Source organism: Chiloscyllium punctatum, chromosome 40 (genome assembly GCF_047496795.1).
Source record: "Chiloscyllium punctatum isolate Juve2018m chromosome 40, sChiPun1.3, whole genome shotgun sequence".
Lineage (NCBI taxonomy): Eukaryota > Metazoa > Chordata > Chondrichthyes > Orectolobiformes > Hemiscylliidae > Chiloscyllium > Chiloscyllium punctatum.
In genome coordinates, this window is record NC_092778.1 from 25,561,026 (window position 1) to 25,584,228 (window position 23,203).

Here is a 23,203-nt window from a genome sequence, read left to right on the forward strand (position 1 = left end):
GCTGAAGAGCTTCTGGGCAGAAGAGATGACCTGGGGTGTGCAGTGAGAGAGGGACTCACTGAAATCCTTGTAGAGGGAGGAGGAGAGCTTCTTCAAGGAAGGCATCCTTGCAAGAGGATTCACAGTAGGTTAAGATCTTCTAGGAGAAAGTGAGGACTGCAGATGCTGGAGATCAGAGCTGAAAATGTGTTGCTGGAAAAGCGCAGCAGGTCAGGCAGCATCCAAGGAGGAGGAGAATCGACGTTTCGGGCATGAGCCGTTCTTCAGGAATGAGGAAAGTGTGCTAAGCAGGCTAAGATAAAAGGTGGGGAGGAGGGACTTGGGGGAGGGGTGTTGGAAATGCGATAGGTAGAAGGAGGTTAAGGTGAGGGTGATAGGCCGGAGTGGGGGTGGGGGCGGGGAGGTCAGGAAGAAGATTGCAGGTTAGGAAGGCGGTGCTGAGTTCGAGGGTTGCACCTTCACCTGCAACCGCGAGAAATGCAAAACTTGCGCCCACACCTCCGCCCTTACTTCCCTCCAAGGCCCCAAGGGATCCTTCCATATCCGCCACCAGGACAGAATCCCACTGGTCCTCACCTACCACCCCACCAACCTCCGTGTACATTGTATCATTCATCGTCATTTCCACCACCTCCAAATGGACCCCACCACCAGGGATATATTTCCCTCCCCTCCCCTATCAGCATTCCGAAAAGACCACTCCCTCCGTGACTCCCTCGTCAGGTCCACACACCCCACCAACCCAACTTCCACTCTTGGCACCTTCCCCTGCAACCACAAGAAATGCAAAACTTGCGCCCACACCTCCCCCCTTACTTCCCTCCAAGGCCCAAGGGATCCTTCCATATCCGCCACAAATTCACCTGCACCTCCACTCACATCATTTACTGCATCCAGTGCACCCGATGTGGCCTCCTCCATATTGCGGAGACAGGCCGCTTACTTGCGGAACGTTTCAGGGAACACCTCTGGGACACCTGAACCAACCAACACAACCACCCTGTGGCTCAACACTTCAACTCCCCCTCCCACTCCACCAAGGACATGCAGGTCCTTGGACTCCTCCATCGCCAGACCATAGCAACACGATGGCTGGAGGAAGAGCACTTCATCTTCCGCCTAGGAACCCTCCAACCACAAGGGATGAACTCAGATTTCTCCCGTTTCCTCATTTCCCCTCCCCCACCTTGTCTCAGTTAAATCCCTCGAACTCAGCAACATCTTCCTAACCTGCAATCTTCTTCCTGACCTCTCTGCCCCCACCCCCACTCCGGCCTCTCACCCTCATCTTAACCTCCTTCTACCTCTTGCATTTCCAATGCCCCTCCCCCAAGTCCCTCCCCCCTACCTTTTATCTTAACCTGCTTGGCACACTTTCCTCATTCCTGAAGAAGGGCTTGTGCCCGAAACGTCAATTCTCCTGCTCCTTGGATGCTGCCTGACCTGCTGCGCTTTTCCAGCAACACATTTTCAGCTCTGATCTCCAGCATCTGCAGTCCTCACTTTCTCCTAGTTTGTTACTCCTGATGAAGAGCTTTTGCCCGAAACGTCAATTTCGCTGCTCGTTGGATGCTGCCTGAACTGCTATGCTCTTCCAGCACCACTAATCCAGTATTTGGCTTCCAGCATCTGCAGTTATTGTTTTTACCTAGGAGACCTCAGCTGCCTGTTCTCAGTGTCACCACTGCAGATATCTGGGGATCTCCGTTTGCTCTTCCCAACTTGGGCCACAATGCCACCAGTGCTGCAGACACTGCCGTCTCCCCAATATCCCACTGGTGCCTCGGGAACATGCCCAGGCAGGACTCACTCGCATGCAGAGATGCCAAGACACCGGGCAAACTAAGCAAAGGACTCAAAGACCGTTGAACTTTTAACTTTACTCCTTTATTTTCTAGTTTAAGATAATTTTTTATGTAAGCTATTATTTTATTTCTTTGATTTTCTAGTTATTCCAGGAAGGTAATGCTTAATTTTTTAGTTTGGTTTCTCGTACTAGTTTGTACCTAAGTATTCTGTACCTCGGTATCTTTGTACCTAAGATGGCACTATGTGTGGCAACAGTGTACACGTTTCATTGTTCTTTGAGCTGATCATCTCCTGCTTAGCATGTCTCACTCTGACTGCAATGTCAATGCCCAGATATCCCAGGGCATAATCCAGGTCTGTTGCTGCTGGGATGTCCATTGCGTTCCTGAAGTTCAGGGCCTAAGATTTCATTCTGAGGAGGTGGAAGATGCTTGTATGTGGGTTCTTCTAATGTGGAGTGGCCATTGCACACTGACTAACGCACAGTCCCAATGAAGTAGAGTCTTTGCCTAATGGCAGGGGTAACCGAGATAATTGGACACCAGGGTATGCGACATGAAGTGAGAATAACACAAGGGTGGATCAGAAGTTAGGCATTCTAACTCCCCAGATTCTTTCCACCATCAGAAAGAAGATAGAGGGCTTGGTGTCATGGTGCAATGACAAAAAACCTGTCTCTCAATGTCAGCAAAACAAGAGAACTCAGGATGAAAGGAGGAGAACATGCCTCCATCTACATCAATGGAGCTGAGGCAAAGTGTCATGTTCCTAGGAGTGACAATAACCAACTTGCCCTGGATTTCTCACGCAGATATGATGGTCAAGAAGGCCTTTTCTTCCTCAGGCGGTTTAGAAACCTTTGCATGTCCAGAAGGACCCTCACCAACTTTTACAGATTCACCACAGAAAGCATACTATCAGAGTGCATAACAGTCTGGTATACAACTGCTCTGTCCAGGACTGCAAGAAACTACACAAGGTTGTGTGCATAGTCCAGACCATCACAAAAGCAAAATTCTCATCCACGGACTCCCATTTACACTTCTCATTGCCATGGAAAGGCTGCCAACATCATCAACCCCAATAATGCTCTCCTACAACCTTACCATCCGGCAGAAGATACAGAAGCTTGAACACATGCACAAAGAGGTTCTAGAACATCTTCCCTGCCATTATTAGACTGCTGAATGGACTCTCTAATGTCAAATAATGTTGATCTTGCTCATGTTGGTCTTGCTTTGTGCACCTCCTATGCAGCTGTAACCTTGTGTGCCTCACCCTGTCTAAACATCCATGATCTTTAGGTCCTTGTTTGCTATGATCCGCCTGTGTGGCTCACAAAACAAAGCTTTTCACTGTACTTAGGTACATGTGACTACGATATATCAAATCAAATCAATTCAAATCACCTACAAGGCACAAGTCAGCAGTGTGATTGAATACTCTCAATTGCTTGGAAAAAAATCATCCAGGATACTGTAGCCTACCTGAATGGCACCCCATCTCTTATCTTAAACATCCAGAACTTTCACCACTGACACACAATGGCAGCAGTGAGTACCATATTCAAAGTAACTTACCCAGGTTCCTTTGACAGCATCTTCCAAACCTATAATCTCCAGCTCCCAAAGACAAAGCAGTAGATGCTTGGATATATCACAATTGTACGTTCCTCTCAGGCCACTCACCACTGTCTTTCCTTGACTGTCACTGGGTCAAAATAGCAGAACTTCTTTCTTAATGACACTGTCAGTATCCCTACACCCATAGATCACCTTTTCCAAGGCAATTAAGTACAGATAACACATACTGGCCTTGTCAGTAACATCAACATCCAACAAAAAAAAAATTAAGGTTACTTTTTGCTTCAAAAGACCTCCTGAATATAGCTGAGCAAGCCTGCAAGTTTAGCAATGACAAGTAGAATGTATTATCCTGAGGTATATGCACGCAATAAATACAAGAGTAAGCATGAGCTAGAACTGCTTACTAACTTCCTGCCCTTTATTTGGTGAGGAACAAATTAAGATTTTTGTTCATAAAATCAACAGCATTCTAAGTTAGATTCCACTGAATGACAAATCTCAAAATACATTTAGTTACTCCAAAATTTTAACTCTTTATGGAGAAAAATTATCTGATGGCAACTGTTTACACAAACAATGCATCACAAGCAAAACCAATATTTGTTCTCTAACAAAAGTCATTGCATAAATGGGGCTTCTTCTCACTGATGGCTGCGTGGCTATTGCATAAAAGTTTTTTATGATTGCTTGACTTCAAAAACTTTGTTCTGAGTTTGCAGTACTAGGGTGAATTCTTATGCTTCTAGTGTATAAAAAAAGTAGTTGAATTGGAAAGCATTTAGATGTACAATGATAAACAATGTCACCCTACTTTCAATTTATTTTCTTCCATTCGGTTTACAATACTGGCCATGTGTGTCTTAATCTTTGCCATGTGTGCTTCACTTAAATTTCCCTCTGGCCTTTCTTTGTGTATATTTTTTGATTGGCTAGGCCAGAGCAATTACTTGCATTAACACTATTCTTTCCCTCGACTCCTCTCAGACTTGTCTGTCCTGTTTCTTGCCCTTCCTATTCTGTCACCTTTACCTATTTTTCTAAACAACCTGCTCAGTTTCTCTGGAACCCTACACCTTAGCCATTATCTCAGACTCAAATCCTTGTGGTTTAATCCTACAGTTGCATGCTGCACCTTGCTTGGCATTCTCAGAAGGGTAATCATTGACCTCCCTCATGTAGGAATTCCAGCTGCCGAGAGAGGAAGAAGTTGATTAGGGATAATCAGCACAGTTTTGAGAGGTAGGTCGTGCCTCACAAACCTTACTGAGTTCTTTGAGAAGGTGACCAAACAGGTAGATGAGGGTAAAGTAGTTGATGTGCTGTATATGGATTTCAGTAAGGCATTTGATAAGGTTCCCCACGGTACGCTATTGCAGAAAATACGGGGCTATGGTATGGAGGGTGATTTAGTGGTTTGGATCAGAAATTGGCTAGTTTTAAGACAGAGGGTGGTGGCTGATAGGAATTTTTCATCCTGGAGTTCAGTTACTAGTGGAATATTGCAAGAATCTGTTTTGGAGTCACTGCTATTTGTCATTTTTATAAATGACCGAGATGAGCGCGTAGAAGGATGGGTTAGTAAATGTGTGAATGACACTAAAGGTCAGTACAGTTTTGGACAGTGTGGAAGGATGTTGCAGATTACAGAGGGACATAGATAAGCTGCAGAGCTGGGCTGAGAGGTGGCAAATGATGTGGAAGCATCAGATAGGGTGCAGAGAGGAATTACCAGGATGTTGCCTGGTATGGAGAGAAGGTCTTACGAGGAAAGGCTGAGGGACTTGAGACTGTTTTCATTAGAGAAAGGAAAGTTGAGAGGTAACATAATAGAGACATACAAGATGATCAAAGGATTGGATTATAGGAATGTGGGCAAATGGGACTAGATGAGATTAGGATATCTGGTCGGCATAGGTAAATTGGACTGGTCTATTTCCACGCTGCACATCTCTCTGACTCTAAAGTATGTTGCCCTTCATTGCAGGGAATTTGAGTACAAGAGAAACAATGTCTTGCTGCAAAAGTATTGAACCTTGGTGAGTCCACGTTCAGAACACTTGATCTCCTTATCAAAGGAAGGACTCACTTGCATTAGAAAGACTGCAAAGAAGGTCTATTAGACTAATTCCTGGAATGGAAGGATTGTCTCATGAGGAGAAACCAAAGAAACTGCATACTCAAAGAGTTTTGGGAAATTGAGAGGTGGTCTTATTGAAACTTGCAAATGCCTTGCATTTGACAGGGTAAATGTAGACGACATGTTCCCCATGAATGGTAAGTCTAGAACCAGGAAAGACAGCCTCAGACTCAGGGGTTGATGATTTCAGAGTAAGAAGAAGGAGCTTCTTCACTCAGTGGTGAATCTTGGTAATTTTCTTGGCAAGGAATCTGTGGAAGCGCAACCCGTGGTGCAGAGGTGGATCATTCACTATCTGTTTGAACAGACATCATGGGCGGAACGGCCTAATCCTGATGCTACTCCTTACATTATATTGCTTGTCTGCTGTAGCTGTGGAAAATGCAACAGTTCAACTATATGGTTATGGTGGCAGCAATTTTATATTTGAATGTAAATTAATAATGTTAAAAATTTATCTGGTTGTCAACTATGTCAACCTGCACAACCGAGGTATATCTTCCCTTTGAAGACTACATACAACAAAAAAAAAATCCAACAGAGATGCAAGAAATCAGCATGCAGACATTGACTCACCTGTTGAAAGGGGTTTGGGTATCCAATGTTGCATACCAGGTAGTAATTTAAAACCTCTGCAGAAAGAGAAGAAAGGAAACTGAAAAAATTCAAGAATATTTCATATTTATTTGATGCTTTGAACAGAAATAGACAAGATTAAGAAAAAGCCAGATAATTTCAATATACAAACTTACAAAATGTACCCCTTGAAAGAAAATTGTAAGAGGAAAGCAGCAAAATAGATCAAACATTTGAATTTCTGCATAGTAACAGTATTTGATGACTAATAAATGAGGGAATATGAAAAATTCATCACCACATAAAAATTGGGAATTTTGAAGCTATTACCCACAAGTTGGCAAAAATAATTGTTGCAACTCTATATTCTGTTTCAACCACAGGAAGCTGACAGGCAATATTATATGCACATGGTCTTCAATTCAGAAAACAGATGAGCTTACACGGCAGCAAGCAGAGCTGAACTATCAGTCTTCCAATCTGTCAAAGATCTCAATATCCCGCTTAGCTTTCTAAATGTTTTCAGCACGTCAGTTTACTTACATAGTTGTATAAAATTGAGTCACGACAGAAGCATCAATGACACACAAAATTGGGTCAGCATCTGTTGTACGGATTATTTTAAACTTGACATTTTGTTTAAACATAAAAACTCATGTTTCTTCTCTCTGATCAAAGGTGTTATTTTCCAAGTTGGCTTTCATAAAGTCTATGCCTTCAATATTACCCACAACAAGAAATGAAACATTATCAATAATCTGTTGCTAGAAATTAACTACATATTAATGAAATATAGCCTTGCAATGAAAATAGCATCACCTGGAATAAGTACCTGGAATATATAGCAGACGTTTCACGTGAGAAAGGAAAGTTGTTTTTGTTGTTCAACACAGTTCAGGATGCTGAATGCAGGGTTCCGGAATTTTCATTCATTATCTTCCTAAAGTATCAATATGCTTACTTATGCATTTCTAGCTTAGTTTTCAGAGTATATATAGCATCATACTGTACAGAAGAGGTCCTTCAGCCCATCACATCTGTACCACTAAAACAATGCTGAATCAGGCAGCAGTTTTCCAACATTTGGCCAACAGCCTTGAATGTTGTGACATTTCAAGAGCTCATCCCCAGTATTTTCCAATGGTTGTGAGGTTACCTGCCTCAACTATGCTCCTAGGCGATGCAGTCCAGACTCCAGACACAATTTGGGTGAAAATAAATTCTCCTCAACACCCCTCTAAACCTCCTGCTTTTCATATTAAAATTATGTCCCCTTATTATTGACCCTTAGACTAAGGGTCTGCTTTCTAATCATCTTGTCCATGACTTTCATAACTTTATCTCTAACAGGTCCCCCCTCAACCTTAGCAGGTACAAATTACTGCAGATCCTGGAATCTGTACTGAAAACAACAAATGCTGGACATCACAGCAGGTGGAGAGATAGCAAGCTAATGTTTCTAGTCTAGATGACTCTTCATCATATCTGAAGTGTGGAGGGAAAAGCATTTATGCTATAGTTTGGGAGTGGTGGGGATAGGGGTAGTTGGTGTAGGGTGCTGATGAGACAAGCTGTTGATAGTTCAGATTAAGTGATAAGTATGTGAGAATGGCAGAACAATGGTGCGTCTCCTGCCAGACTTGAAAGGACAGTAAGTGGAATGGGGGCAGAAGAGGACATAATAACAAGCTGAAAGGGAAGAAATGGGAGTTGGTTCGCAATTTAAAGAGGTTGAACTCAAGATTGTGTCTGCAGTCATATGTGGGTCAGATGTAAGGACAGGTTTTTGTGTACGTGTACGTGTACGTGTGTGTGTGTGTGTGTGTGTGTGTGTGTGTGTGTGTGTGTGTGTGTGTGTGTGTGTTGGTAAAGCACGTGGGGTGGATTCACATCAGGGGAGACAAATTCTGTGCAGCCCACAGAAGCAGTTCTGTTGTTCTTGACCCCACAAGAGAAAGGATCGAACCAAACTGGGCTTCCTCCGAGTGCTTCAGTTTCCCCTCTCAGTCCAAGGATCGATTGGCCTCGCTAAATTGCCCGTAGTGTTCAGGGGTGTGCAGGATGGCTGGATTAGTCATGTGAAATGCAGAGTTACAGGGAACAGGAAGGGTAACCGAGTCTGGGTGGGATGCTATTTGGACAGTCGATGTAGACTCGATGGGCCGAATGGGGATTCTATGATTAAGTCCTGAAGGCTGTAAAGTGGATAGTCTGAAGATGAGACGTTGTTCCTCCGGTTCATGCTGTGATTCACTGGAATACGCCAGCATGCTGAGGGTAGATATGTGGGCATGCAAACAGGCCGCTGTGTAAAAATGACCGGCTACAGGAAGGTCAGGGCTCTGCTTGCACACCAGAGGTTTTCCACAAACCCAGGCTGCGTTTGGTTTCTTTATTGTCAAGTAGGCCACATTGGGTGCAGTGAATAAAATACACAAGTTTGTTCAAAGTTTGGGAGAAGATTTGTAGCTCGGGTGCTCGTTGTTGTGGTTCTGTTCGCTGAGCTGGGAATTTGTCTTGCAAACGTTTCGTCCCCTGCCTAGGTGACATCCTCAGTGCTTGGGAGCCTCCTGTGAAGCGCTTCTGTTCTGTTTCTTCCGACATTTATAGTGGCCTGTCTCTGCCGCTTCCGGTTGTCAGTTCGAGCTGTCCGCTGTAGTGGCCGGTATATTGGGTCCAGGTCGATGTGTTTGTTGATAGAGTCTGTGGATGAGTGCCATGCCTCTAGGAATTTGCTGGCTGTTCTCGGTTTGGCTTGCCCTATAATGGTAATACTGGATTAGTGGTGCTGGAAGAGCACAGCAGTTCAGGCAGCATCCAACGAGCAGCGAAATCGATGTTTCGGGCAAAAGCCCTTCATCAGGAATAAAGGCAGTGAGCCTGAAGCGTGGAGAGATAAGCTAGAGGAGGGTGGAGGTGGGTAGCATAGAGTACAATGGGTGAGTGGGGGAGGAGATGAAGGTGATAGGTCAAGGAGGAGAGGGTGGAAAGTGGATAGGTGGAAAAGAAGATAGGCAGGTCGGACAAGTCAAGGAGACAGTGCTGAGCTGGAAGTTTGAAACTAGGATGAGGTGGGGCGGGGGGGGTGGGAAATGTGGAAGCTGTTGAAGTCCACATTGATGCCCTGGGGTTGAAGTGTTCCGGGTGGAAGATGAGGCGTTCTTCCTCCAGGCGTCTGCTGGTGAGGGAGCGGCGGTGAAGGAGGCCCAGGACCTCCATGTCCTCGGCAGAGTGGGAGGGGGAGTTGAAATGTTGGGCCACGGGGCGGTTTGGTTGATTGGTGCGGGTGTCTCGGAGATGTTCTCTAAAGCGCTCTGCTAGGAGGCGCCCAGTCTCCCCAATGTAGAGGAGACCACATCGGGAGCAACGGATACAATAAATGATATTAGTGGATGTGCAGGTAAAACTTTGATGGATGTGGAAGGCTCCTTTAGGGCCTCGGATAGAGGTGAGGGAGGAGGTGTGGGCACAGGTTTTACAGTTCCTGCGGTGGCAGGGGAAAGTGCCAGAATGGGAGGGTGGGTCGTAGGGGGGTGTGGACCTGACCAGGTAGTCACGGAGGGAACGGTCTTTGCGGAAGGCGGAAAGGGGTGGGGAGGGAAATATATCCCTGGTGGGGTCTTTTTGGAGGTGGCGGAAATGTCGGTGGATGATTTGGTTGATGCGAAGGTTTGTAGGGTGGAAGGTGAACACCAGGGGCATTCTGTCCTTGTTATGGTCGGAGGGGTGGGGCCTGAGACCGGAGGTGCGGGATGTGGACGAGATGCATTGGAGGGCATCTTTAACCACGTGGGAAGGGAAATTGCGGTCTCTAAAGAAGGAGGCCATCTGGTGTGTTCTATGGCGGAACTGGTCCTCCTGGGAGCAGATACAGCGGAGGCGGAGAAATTGGGAATACAGGATGGCATTTTTGCAAGAGATAGGGTGGGAAGAGGTGTAATCCAGGTAGCTGTGGGAGTCGGTGGGTTTGTAAAAAAATGTCAGTGTCAAGTCGGTCGTCACTAATGGAGATGGAGAGGTCCAGGAAGGGGAACGAGGTGTCAGAGATGGTCCAGGTAAATTTAAGGTCAGGGTGGAATGTGTTGGTGAAGTTGATGAATTGCTGAACCTCCTCGCGGGAGCACGAGGTGGCGCCAATGCAGTCATCAATGTAGCGGAGGAAGAGGTGGAGAGTGGTGCCGGTGTAATTACGGAAGATCAACTGCTCTACGTAGCCAACAAAGAGACAGGCATAGCTGGGGGCCCATACGGGTGCCCATGGCTACGCCTTTGGTCTGGAGGAAGTGGAAGGATTCAAAGGAGAAATTGTTAAGGGTGAGGACCAGTTCGGCCAAACGAATGAGTGTGTCAGTGGAAGGGTACTGTTGGGGACGTCTGGAGAGGAAAAGAACAGAGGGCTTGGAGGCCCTGGTCATGGCGGATGGAGGTGTAGAGGTTTTTTACCTATAATGGTAATACACTACCATTATAGGGCAAGCCAAACAGAGAACAGCCAGGGAATTCCTAGAGGAATGGCACTCATCCACAGACTTTATCAACAAACACATCGACCTGGACCCAATATACCGGCCACTACAGCGGACAGCTCGAACTGACAACCGGAAGCGGCAGAGACAGGCCACTATAAATGCCGGAAGAAACAGCACAGAAGCGCTTCACAGGAGGCTCCCAAGCACTGAGGATGTCACCTAGACAGGGGACGAAACGTTTGCAAGACAAATTCCCAGCTCGGCGAACAGAACCACAACAACAAGTTTGTAGGAGGTATAGGTGAAATGCCACTTCACATGGAGAAACTGTTTGAGCTCTTGGATGAGGAGCAGGGAGGAGGTGCAGAGGCAGGTTTTACACCTTCTGCAGTTACATGTTGACATGGTGGGGGGAGGGGGATGTTGGTGGCTGTCCAATTGACTCAAGTGTCCAGGAGGGAATGATCCCTGCAAAATGCACACAGAAGGAGTAAGGGAAAGATGTTTTTGATGGCGGCGTTCTGCAGGAGTTGGCTGAAATGTCAGAGAGAGAATGTTCCTTTGAATGCAAAGGCTGGTGTGATGACAAGTGAGGACAAGCACGGGTAATAGTTTGGATGGGGTTGAAGGCCCTGTCAATCACATTGGGTGGGAAACCATAGTCATGGAAGAAGCAAGCCAGAAAACAACCTGAGCTTACCAATCTCTCTTCATAGCTGAAATGCTCCATTCCAGGCAATATCCTAGTGATTCTCCTCTGTACTCCCTCCAGTGCAATCGCATCCTTCTTATAGTGGGGTGATCAAAACTATACACAGCACTCTAGTTGTGGCCTAACCAAAGTTCTGTACAACTCTGATACAACTCCCTTGCTCTTATACTCTATGCCTCAAGTGCCCAATATGCCTGGTTAACCACCCTATTAACACGTCTTGCCATCTTCAGGAATCTGTGAGACACCTTGATCCAGGGTCTGAACTAAGACCCTTTATCACTGGAAGATTGGAGATCATCACTGGATTGTGAGCAGAGTGGATCTTTATGCTGGCTTTGGCCTAACATTTTGGTGACTAACCAGCCAGAGCTATGGCCTAGCATTCATAGATGGTTAATCTCACTGTGTAGAATTCTCTTGAATGAATGATTTATTGTCACATATATCTAGGGAGACGCAATGAAAAATGTTGTCACCACAATCTGGCACTGTTTGAGATCTAAAGGAATAGAAAGAAAGTACTTAAAGAGAGTTCATCTTCATTGGCTCGGATCCCAAACACGACTCCAGGACTAATGCAAGGTCCCACTCCGGGCCTACTGCAGCCAGGAGCCCCCAGTCTTGGCACTAACACCACCATGTTCGAACAACCCACCATTGCTGGAAGACTCCAGACCTACCGCAGCTAAGAGGCCTCACTCCACCACTGCCGCAGGCAACGCCCCGCTGCCAATCCAGGAGCTCATTCATTGGCCCTCCGAGCCAGGAGTCACCGCCAACACTGATTCAGCCAATTCAACTCTAGTGGTATATTACTCATCATCTGACTATTGAGTTTTGAGAAGTTTCTCACATCAAACAAGGAATGCTAACACTTCCCGGATGCTAGTTGCAAAATAATCAAATGTGTGACATTCTATTTTTAAAGCAAAGTCTTTTCATCATGTAATGAGTTTCCTTTAGGTCCAAAGCCGATTTCAAAGTAATTTCTACTAAATAAACTGGCTTCTAAATCTTCATTAATAAATATAACTACCTTCCAAATATTTAGAAGACCTTTTTCATTGCTTCCTGCCGTGGGTGTAAATGAATGGTTGTGAGACATATGATGTCCAACACTTAGGTTTTGGTAACATAAACTTCACACTTTAGATTACACTGAACAATGCATATGAAACAAGTATAAGCAGGATACCAAAGCTGCCATTCAACATTTGTTCTTCCAGCTTGATGGATCTTTTATAATGTACTGCAATTCACCGTATTAGATTTAAATCACACATTTTTCTAATGAATCATAACAGCAGCACATAGGCTCAAATGGCCAGAAGTGACAATGAAACCCGTAGACCCCCAAAGATCAATAAGGTGTCTCCCTCCAGCAAGAAAACTGAAACAAGGAGGGACAGGCTTGCAGGGCCGAAGGGCCTGTTGCAGAGCTGTACTTTTCCTTGAGATCCTTCATATATGTCCTATCAGTCAGTGCCACTGCATGCTGCCCTTGGAGCAGCTGTGGGGGGTTTGAGACTGTCATACATCTCCTTTGGAATTTGCCTTTGCAAACAAAGTCTGAAGAAAGGTTTGCGTCCAAGGTTCGGCCTGAGCAGTGCCATGACATGGGAGTCTATGCTTTATGGATTGTTCTCCGGGACGCGCAAAGAGACAAACATCAACTATACCTGGAGAACCGTCAATTTGGTCTGTCCGAAATTGGTTGGTCTTCCAGAACAAGGAGTTGACGCTGACCGAGTGTTGCATACTGGTATCCTCTAAGGTCCAGGACTATTTGCTGAGGGATGCACTAAAGCTTGGGGCAGCTGCACCAAGGCACAGTGGGGAAAGACCACCATCTGAGGTCTTCCTGCTGAAGGTAAATAAGCGGCCATTCATCGGACCCTCCCACTGTCTCAAATATGTAACTATTAGTATTGTATGCATAATAGAGATTTTTAGTTTTTTGGATAGAGTCCAAGTCCAATGATTTGTTTGTTTATTTGATATGCAACAGATATGTATATGTACACAAAGATTTATTTATGAATAAAGTATACTTTTGAAATAGGAAAAGGAAATGTGGCAGATGGTGGAATTAAAAATCAACTAATGACACTTAGGATTGAAACTTATTGTGTTCGTCCTGGCGATCATCAAACTATCATTGATCATTGTAAAAACCTACTTTGGCTCTCTCATGTTCTTTAGGGAAGGAAATTTGACATCCTTACCCAGTCTGGTATTTATGAGACTCCAGACCCACAGTTTTAAATTGCCAATTAAATGACCTAGCAAGGTAGTCAATTCAAGTGAAGTTAGGAATGAGCCACAACATTGGTTTTACCAGCAATTCCCAGATCCACGAAATAAGTTTTAAAAATAATTAAGTATTTTTTATTTTAGCACTGTACAGTACAGCTCAGCTGTCAGGTGATAAGGAAGAGATACTTTTCAAAACAATTTTCAATAAATGCAGGTTATTTTAGTAATGAAAACATTCTGTTTCATTGCAAATTGACATTAGAGTTGTGTCTTTTTTAAAACACCGCACCTGATCTTAATTGAAGTTTAATTGCATGAGAAGACTATTACATAACCTTAATACTTACTGGCTGACAAGTTCTATGTTTCGCAGCACAGTTAAGCAACCCATTGAAACATATATCATGATCACTATCCTCTATCAATACATTTAAAAACAACATTGAAAAGAAATCAAATTTGAAACAATGCATATCAAATTATTCAAAATGTAAGGAAGACTTATTTTCTGCTTTCTTTTGTACTTAAAACAATTTCTATAAAACATCTTTAAGTAATTCTCTCTTTTCTAAATTAAGTATTGTTACACTCTGAAAACACTCAGTCGGTCAGGCAGCATCTGTGGAGAATCAATGGCCTGATATTCCATTGGCCAGATAGTCTTTGGAGCAGTCCAGACTGGGGTAGTGCATCAGGACCCTGCAGAATCCTAAAAGCAACAAATTCAGAAGAAATTCCAGGAAATTGAAGATTGCAATTCCCCTACATCTTGAACTCTCTGAAACAATCTATTAATGATCAAAAATTCAGACAGTTCCACCTCTATTAAGTTAGTTAACCAGGAAAGGTTGATGATTAAAAATATAATGTACCTGCAGACCACATTGCTGACCCAACTTTCCACACAAATGCTCAAGGCCGTATTCCAGACCCCTTATACCTGCAATGCTCCACATCAGACAGCCTCAAATTACACGTTCCAGACAATCTGTTATGAGAGTACAGTTCTCCTAGTTCATCTCACTGAGAATAGGTAGTACAATTATTTGCATGACAGTGGTGTAGTACAAGATCACAAAGTAACACTGTCACTTATTCCAGCATAGTTGGTAATCAGCAAGACGTTCACTTGCCCATGTCTAACCTATTAACACCACCACAGCCCAATGTGGCATTGATAAGGATTTTCATGGGCTGTGTCCCAAGTACACACAACTCTGTTATCACCTCTATCATGCTGGTAGGATAGAACATGCTTAGGGATGCTGATAAAGTAGGTCAGAAGTCAGTTATATTTGAGAGTTTGACTGTCAGGCCATTTACTTGACTAGCTTATAGGACATGTCTGAGGGTTTCAGGACTCTGGAGTAACCTTGTGATAATGTCACAGAGCTGCCCTTCATTTGGCATCAATAGAAATAGGCTGTAGTTTAGGAAGACAGAAAGAAACACATTGAGAGCTCGGCAGAAGCATGAAGATTTTCATTTCCAGACTAACTAACTGGATTTAAATTCCCCACCTGCCATGGTAGGATCTGAGCTAATATCTGCAAATCATTGGCTCAAGTCTTTGGGTTACCAGTCTAGCGTGATAATCACGAGCATCACCATGCTGTACTCTTGTACTGAATTAACTAATGAATGGGAAATTGAGAAGTGACCATGTTCAGAAATCCCAACACAGAAGAAGAAATTCCGAACCAGTAAAAGGATTGTTTTTAGGAATAATTACAACCCGATTATCTAGCTTATTTAAATCAAAATGGACCATATACATCAAGACATTAAATAAATCAGCAGTGCTTTTTCAGTCACAGTAGAAGTTGCTCCTTCCTAGTTACTACCTCTCTGTACACAACGATAGACATTTTGTCTTAGTTACAGCTGATGAGAGCAGGCAGAGCAATGACCCTTTCTGATGAACCATAAAGACTGGCAAAGCTATCTTAGAAACTGTAGGAGGCTCTATAGAATAGCACAGCTAGGAAAATCAGTTCTAAAAATACAAATTACAAATCCAAGTTTGCTAGATTTATAACAAAAGGCATCACCATTGAAATTCCAGCTTATTCATTTATTTATAAGTGAAAATGCCTCCACCTTACCGATGTGTAAGTCTTCACCACATTCCTTTACTATTTTGCTTACAGTGAGGCACAGTAGCTCAGTGGTTAGCACTGCTGCCTTACAGCACCAGGACCCAGGTTCAATTCCCCCTCGGTTTACTATCTGTGTGGAGTTTGTAATTTCTCCCCGTGTCTGCATGGGTTTCCTCCAGGTGCGTTGGTTTCTTCCCACGGACCAAAGATGTGCGGGTTAGGTGAATTGGCCATACTAAGTTGTCCCATAGTGTTCAGGGATGTGTAGGTTAGGTGCATTAGTCAGGGGTAAATATAGGGTAGGGGAACGGGTGGGTTACTCTTCGGAGGGTCGGTGTGGACTTGTTGGGCTGAAGGGTCTGTTTGCACACTGGAGGGATTCTAATACAATTCTACCTGCTGCATTTGGTTTCGTTCCTCAAACTGAAGTGAGGCTAGGAGCTTTCAGTTAGCCTCAGCAGTCACATTCAACTTAGGCTTTATCATCTCATGGCTATAGTCAATAAATAGATATAAGAAAGCTTCAAGTATTTTGCTGTTATTGGAATGCCCACTTTGAAGCTCTGCTCTTCTTTCAAATGGTAATTCTATTTGACTCGTAAATCTTGTTCACCTTCTGCTGTCTGTTTCTCAACTTGCGTTCAATGAGGCACCTGCTGAAGCTTGCTTGGATTACCACGTTGCTTTCTTTTGAATTCAACACTAGCTGAATTGATATCATATAGATGCCAAATTAAACTGCGGGTATAATTCAGATGCACCAACGATTCAACACTGAGTTCAACAAATCTAGATCACAATTCTGCTGTGGTTGATGGGAAATGTTCATTCTGGAGTTCAGTATTGCAAGGCTCTGTTCTGGGGCCACTGTTGCGTCATTTTTATAAATGACCTAGATGAGGGCATAGAAGGATAGGTTAGTAAATTTGCGATGACAGGAAGGTTGGTAGAGTTGTGAATAATGCTGGAAGGATGTTGCAGGTTACAGAGGGACAGAGATAAGCTGCAGAGCTGGGCTGAGAGGTGGCAAATGGAAAACTGTGTGGTGATTCACTTTAGAAGGAGCAACAGGAATAATGGTAAGATTCTTGGTAGTGTAGATGAACAGAGAGAGCTTGGCATCCACGTACATAGAGCCCTGAAGGTTGCCACTCAGGTTGATAGGGTTGTTAAGAAGGAATACAGTGTGTTAGCTTTTATTGGGAGAGGCATTGAGTTTTGGAATCACAAGGTCATTGCTGCAGCTGTACAAAGCTCTGGTGTAGCCTCATTTGGAGTATTACGAACAGTTCTGGTCCCTGCATTATAGGAAGGATGTGGAAGCTTTGGAAAGGGTTCAGATGGGATTTACCAGGATGTTGCCTGGTATGGAGGGAAGGTCTTATGAAGAAAGGCTGAGGGACTTGAGGCTATTTTCATTACAAAGAAGTTTGAGAGGTGACTTAATTGAGACATATAAGGTAATCAGAGGGTTAGATAGGGTGGACAGTGAGAGCCTTTTCTTTGGATTGTAATGACTAGCACAAGGGGACATAGCTTTAAATGGAAGGGTTACAGATATCGGACCGATGTGACAGGTAGCTTCTTTACTCAGAGAGTAGTAGGGGCGTGGAATGCCCTGCCTGCAACAGTAGTAGATTCGCCAACTTTAAGGGCATTTAAATGGTCATTGGATAAACATATGGATGAGAATGGAATAGTGTAGGTCGGATGGACTTCAGAATTGTTCCACAGGTTAGCGCAACATCGAGGGCCAAAGGGCCTGTACTGCTCTGTAATGTTCTATGTTGTAATTGTATGTTGTAATTCTTCCCAAAACAAGCTACTTACTCAGCTCACTATTACTATTGGACAAGAGTTCTTCAAACTCATGACTTCAACGATCTTGTTGGATACCTTCCTCTCTGACACCACCACAGTTGTCTATTTGTGAAGTTTCTTCTCAGCATAGAGTTATATGTACAGATGCAGACATTTGGGTCCAACTTATCTATGCTGACCAGATATCCTAAGTTAATCTAGTCCCACTTGCCAGCATCCCTCTCAACCGTTCCTATTCATGCACCCATCCAGATATATTTTAAATGTTGTAATTATACCAGCCTCCACCATTACCTCCAGCAGGTCATTCCATACATGCACTACTCTCTGTATGGAAAAGTTGCCCCTGAGGTCCTTTTTAAATCTTTTCACTCTCACCTTAAACCTATGCCCTATACTTTTGAACTCCCCGAACCTAAGGAAAAGACCTTGGCTATTTTCATCCTATCCAGCCCCTCGTGATTTTATAAGGTCACCCTGCAGCCTCCAACACTCCAGGGAAAATAGTCCCAGCCTGTTTGGCCTCTTCCTATAGCTCAAACCCTTCAACCCCAGAAACATTCTGGTAAATCTTTTCTGCACCCTTTCAACTTTAACAACATCTCCCTATGACAGGGAGACCACAACTGAATGCAGTATTCCAAAAGTGTCCTAACCAATGTTCTGTACAAAAACAACAAGACATCCCAACTCAATGCAGTGACCAATAATGGCAAGTGTACCAAATGCCTTTTTAAGACCATAAGACATAGGAGCGGAAGTAAGGCCATTTGGCCCATCGAGTCCACTCCACCATTCAATCATGGCTGATGGGCATTTCAACTCCACTTACCAGCATTCTCCCCGTAGCCCTTAATTCACTACATGCAATTCCACTTTCAAGGACCTACGAACCTGCATCTAAGGTCTCTTTGCCTCTTCTACTCTGACTGTTAGGATACTGCTAAACTAACAACACCTCTGGTGTATTAGACTATTTCCTCTCTGAATGAACCAATGTCAGGGCTACTTTCTCTTGCGGGTGTAATATCAGAAAAATTGTTGCCCCACAGGACCTACTTATCATTTAAAAATCGCATGGTTCATTGGAAATGCGGTATGTTGCTCACATCCGAAAATTATTCTGATCTTTCATAGAACTTAAAACTATGATCCCTTTTACTTAACTTTAAAATCTAATTTTACAAAGAACAAAATTATGAATCATCACCATATAACTGCTGTTCAAATTTTCTCTGACAGGATCTGCTTTTATTATTTTACTTACTTATGGACTCATCCTTTGCTTCTATGCTTATTCAATTATCACCCCCTTTTTGTACTATACCTTTGATACTTTTGACAATAAATTGTTTGTACCTGAGCAAGGACTTTCTCTTCCCTTGCACAGCATCTCCACCCTAAACCTTGGCTCTGAATTTGCTTCTGAAGCTAACCATTTCCACTGCTTCTTAAACACGATCAACCTAGAAACTTAACTGTTTCTCTCTCCAGTGATTCCTGATGAAGGGCTTATGCCCAAAATGTTGATTCTCCTGCTCCTCGGATGCTGCCTGACCTGCTGTGCTTTTCCAGCACCACACTCTTGACTCTGATCTCCAGCATCTGCAGTGCTCACTTTCTCCTCTCTCCAATGATGCTGAGTTACATTTTCTGTTGTCACTTTTGGAAAATCTTTTTGCCAGACGACACATCCCAGTAATATAATCTCCTCAGCCAAGAAAGGATTTATTTGCCTTAGAAGGAATGCAACAAAAGCTTAAGGATTTCCAGAATCCTCATGTTTTATGAGGTGAAACTGAATAGATACGATCTATACTTTCGACAATTTAGGTGAGAAGTGATCTAATTGAAACTCAAAGAATACATAAAAGGGTTTGACTGGGATGATTCAAATCCCGTGGGAAAAAGATTCTACAAAAATGGAACTATACCTTCACTATAAAGGTATTTAGTGATTCGAATGAAAAATATCATCTCTATAAGACTTCATAAGATTTATGAAGTTATGGGGTTCTCTGGCCCAGAGAACTGTGGATGGCTGATTGTCGAGTACATTCAAAACCTAGAATGACAGTTTTTGGATGAAGGAATTAAGGGAGAAGAGGATCATGTGGGAAGATGGGACTGAGATAGAGGATCAACCTCCATCATAAGTAATCTGCATTAACTCTCCCTTGCCAGAAATTCCAAGATATCGTTATGCACGAATTACGAATGGTGATTCTGCCATTATTTCCCCCCCCCAAAAAAATGTGACGTTGAAAACTTGCTTGACTATAAAAAAAATGCAGGTTTGCAAGGTGATGTGTGAAAATTCAGGAGAGTTTCAAAAATTTAAATATGGACAATTAGCGTTCAATTTCCAACACAAGAAAAGCAATTTCTCAGGTCTTGTCCACAAAAGGTGAACTGTTCATATTTCAAAAATCAGACTGACAATCTGATAATGAAGAAAATGAAAAGCAACTTACATAATGAGCTTCAATAATGAGCAGTTAATTGTAAAAGCTTCTAACAAAGGATGTAAAGTCACCTTTAACTGTGGAGTAGACTTGAATTGGTTCAAAGGAACGCATTTGCAATTTGAAGACATTTATACTTCAAGTAGAGGTTGGAAACAGTACTCATGAATTAGTGGTTTTAAAATATCCAATAATAAGATTCAGAATTACACAATGCCCCAGTTAACCACATTCATCTTGTCTACTTTTTTGAACTGGGTGCTTCTAATAAGGTCATTCATGTTGAGACAAATTCATTTATATCTGAAAGATGTTTTGATTAAGCACTTTGGCAGTTCTCTTCCTGTCTGCGGAAAATGATAATGTTTCATTAACAGCAGAACAAATCAATTAAAGATATGATTTGAACATACATAATCACCGAGTAGGATCTACCACAGATCAATAAGTAAAATACTTTATATTAGATTGCATTAATAACTATTTAATTGAAAACTACTACAATTTAGTAATAATCCTATCACTTCAACATTTAAGTCAAGGCTTGTTTTGATGTACATGTGCAAATAAAATCATGATTGACAGCCAATATGAAGCTATTTAATTTTTGATTTCTCCAGACTCAACTTTTCCCATGCTCTCCCAGCCAGTCTTCCACTTTCCAATTTTGAAAACCTTTAAATCCTGAAACTCTGCTGACCATATCCCACAAGCCCCACACACACATCATCCATGTATCACATTAGTTCCCAGATAGTGGTAGGGTTCTGGAATACACTGCCGAGAAGGTCGAACAAAGAACAGTACAGCACAGGAACAGGGCCTTCAGTCCGCCAAGACTGCACTGACACGTTATGTCTTTCTAAACTATAAACCTTTAGCCTTCATGGGGTCTGATCTCCCTGTTCCTTTCAGGTAATCTCAACCTTTGAAGGGCACCTGAAGTGTTATAACACACAAGGCTATGGGCCTAGTGCTGGAAAGTGGGACAAGTGTAGAGTTTGACTCTCTACTGCCAAAAATAGTCTATGTCCCTAAGGGCCTCTTCTATACTTTATGGCCCTATGATTCTACGACTGTCATGCCTTCGCTTAAAAGTATTCATGTAACCAAAACTCTCAATGGTCTCTACTTCTCTAATCTGTAAGCTCATTCAATGAACTCCAAGGTCTATGTTCCTCCAACTATGGCCTCCTGCATATTCTTGGTTCCATCTGCTCCACCATTGCCAGCCATGTCTTTAGCTGACCAGAGCTTAAACCAGAGTTCATTATTCAGTTCGCCTCTTTGTCCTCCTTAAAGTGATTTCTGAAAGCTGTCTTCTTGAATGTCCTAATGTTTGCTTTTGTGACGCAGTAGCACTTTTTGATTGATAATATTCCTCAGTGCCTTAGGACATTTTACTGTATTAAAGGTGCTATCTAAATGTATGCTTTTGGCAACAATAGTAATCTTGAAAGTAATCAAAATTTACTTCAAGTAAACCTCTAAGACTATAAATTTGAAGAAAGGAGATTAAGATATGAAGGTGAAGTTGGCTATGTGGACTTAGAAAATACAATCTGTAGTACAGTAGAAGATTCAATGGCAACGGCTAGTAATTAAAGAAATACTACAATTTTACAGACCACACTTCTCTAAGGCACTGTAAAATCTCTATCTCTTTTGCACTCTGTTACACCCACATGCTCTATTAGCCAGTGTATTATTTACTTTTGCACCATAATGCTCTTCAAAGAGTCACAAGACATTCAAAGCATAGAAAAGACACTTCAGCCCATTGTGTCCACACCAGTCAAATATCACCTATTCTAACTGCATGCCTCGACATTGCAAGTGTACACCTCTACAGGCAGAGTTCCAGGTTTTCACCAGCCTCTGGATGAAAACATCTTCAGCAAATGTTTTATACAGTTCCAGCATTATTTCCCTGATCTTAAACTCTCAGCCACAACTAATCAAGGCAAGTATCCCCCATATGTCTTCTGAACCACTTTATCCATCTATCCTGATACTTCAAGGGACAGTGTTAAATGTGTACCAAGGTCCCTCTAATCCTCTGTGCTTCCCAGAATCCTACCATTCATCACATATTCCTTGGCTTTATTTATCCTGCCCAAGAACATCACTTCACATTTATCCGGATTGAATTCCAAGTGGCACTGATCAGCCCATGAGACGAGCAAATCTACATCTTCTTGCAGTGTAAGGCTATCATCCTCACTGTTATGGTACCCAGGTCACCAATTTTTATATTGTGTGTGAACTTACTAATCAACTCTGCTACATTCAAGTCTAAATCATTTATATAAACCACAAACAGCCAGGGCCCCAACAGTGATCCCTGTGAAACCCCACTGGAAACAGACTTCCTGTTGGAAAAACACTTCTCAACCAAATGCCTCTGCTTCCTGTCATTCAGCCAAATTAGGATCCAATTTGCCAAATTTCCTCAGATTCCATGGACTCTTACCTTTGCCAGCCTCTCATGTGGGACCTAATCAAAAGACTTGCTGAAGTCCAAGCACACATCAAAAGCCCTCATCTACACAGCTGGTCATCTCTTAGAAAAATTCAATCCAATTGGTCAGATGTGACCTCCCCTCAACAAAACTATGCTGATTATTCTTGATTAATCCCTCTCTTTATAAGCTAACCCTGCACACATGTACAAACAAAAAAGAAAAAACTGCATGTTATGGGCAGAGGAAAAGCTGGAAAGGTAGTTCAATGGTCCCCATGGGTCACTATTTCAGCTCACTAGGACACGGCTCCTTGATCTTCCTTCTCTATGTACCTTCATTTGCTTGCACAGACACAGGAAGAATGGCTCACACTTGACGACTTATTTAGTTACTGTCACTTGCATTTTACAGTGACTAATACAGTAAAATACTCTTATAAAGTTTCAGACTTATTTGAGAAAAACTATAACTTACAGCAATTATTGAGGGGAAAACAAACTAGCTTTCAACAGGCTTGAGGTTTTTTTTTAATGCAAATAAAGTGACAGTTTCTTCTCCGGATATGTGATGGCTTCTCCTTCAAACATACATACTCACAAGCTGCCCAGCTACCTAGAAGCTAATCACAGGCAGAAGCTCTTTTTCACCAATAACCAGCTACCATACCACAAACCAATCAGCTGCTTGTATTTGGCCAAAGCTCCATTCAAACACATTCCTTGATTCTGACTCATTTGCAACTGGACGTTCCCCATTGCTTGAACAAACAGTTCTATAGATAACACCTGACTCATGCTTTTAAAAA

At 42.9% G+C, this 23,203-nt stretch overlaps 1 protein-coding gene across 4 annotated transcripts in view; it reads right to left on the bottom strand.

Annotated features, from left to right (window-relative positions):
• LOC140464440 (protein tweety homolog 3-like) overlaps positions 1 to 23,203 on the bottom strand; it is a 267,986-nt gene that overhangs the window by 75,803 nt on the left and 168,980 nt on the right. For all 4 annotated transcript variants that reach the window (XM_072559492.1, XM_072559494.1, XM_072559493.1 and 1 more), the window contains one exon: positions 6,109 to 6,164. In XM_072559492.1, the coding sequence (XP_072415593.1) occupies positions 6,109 to 6,164 (56 nt within the window). The remainder of the gene's footprint in view (positions 1 to 6,108; positions 6,165 to 23,203) is intronic.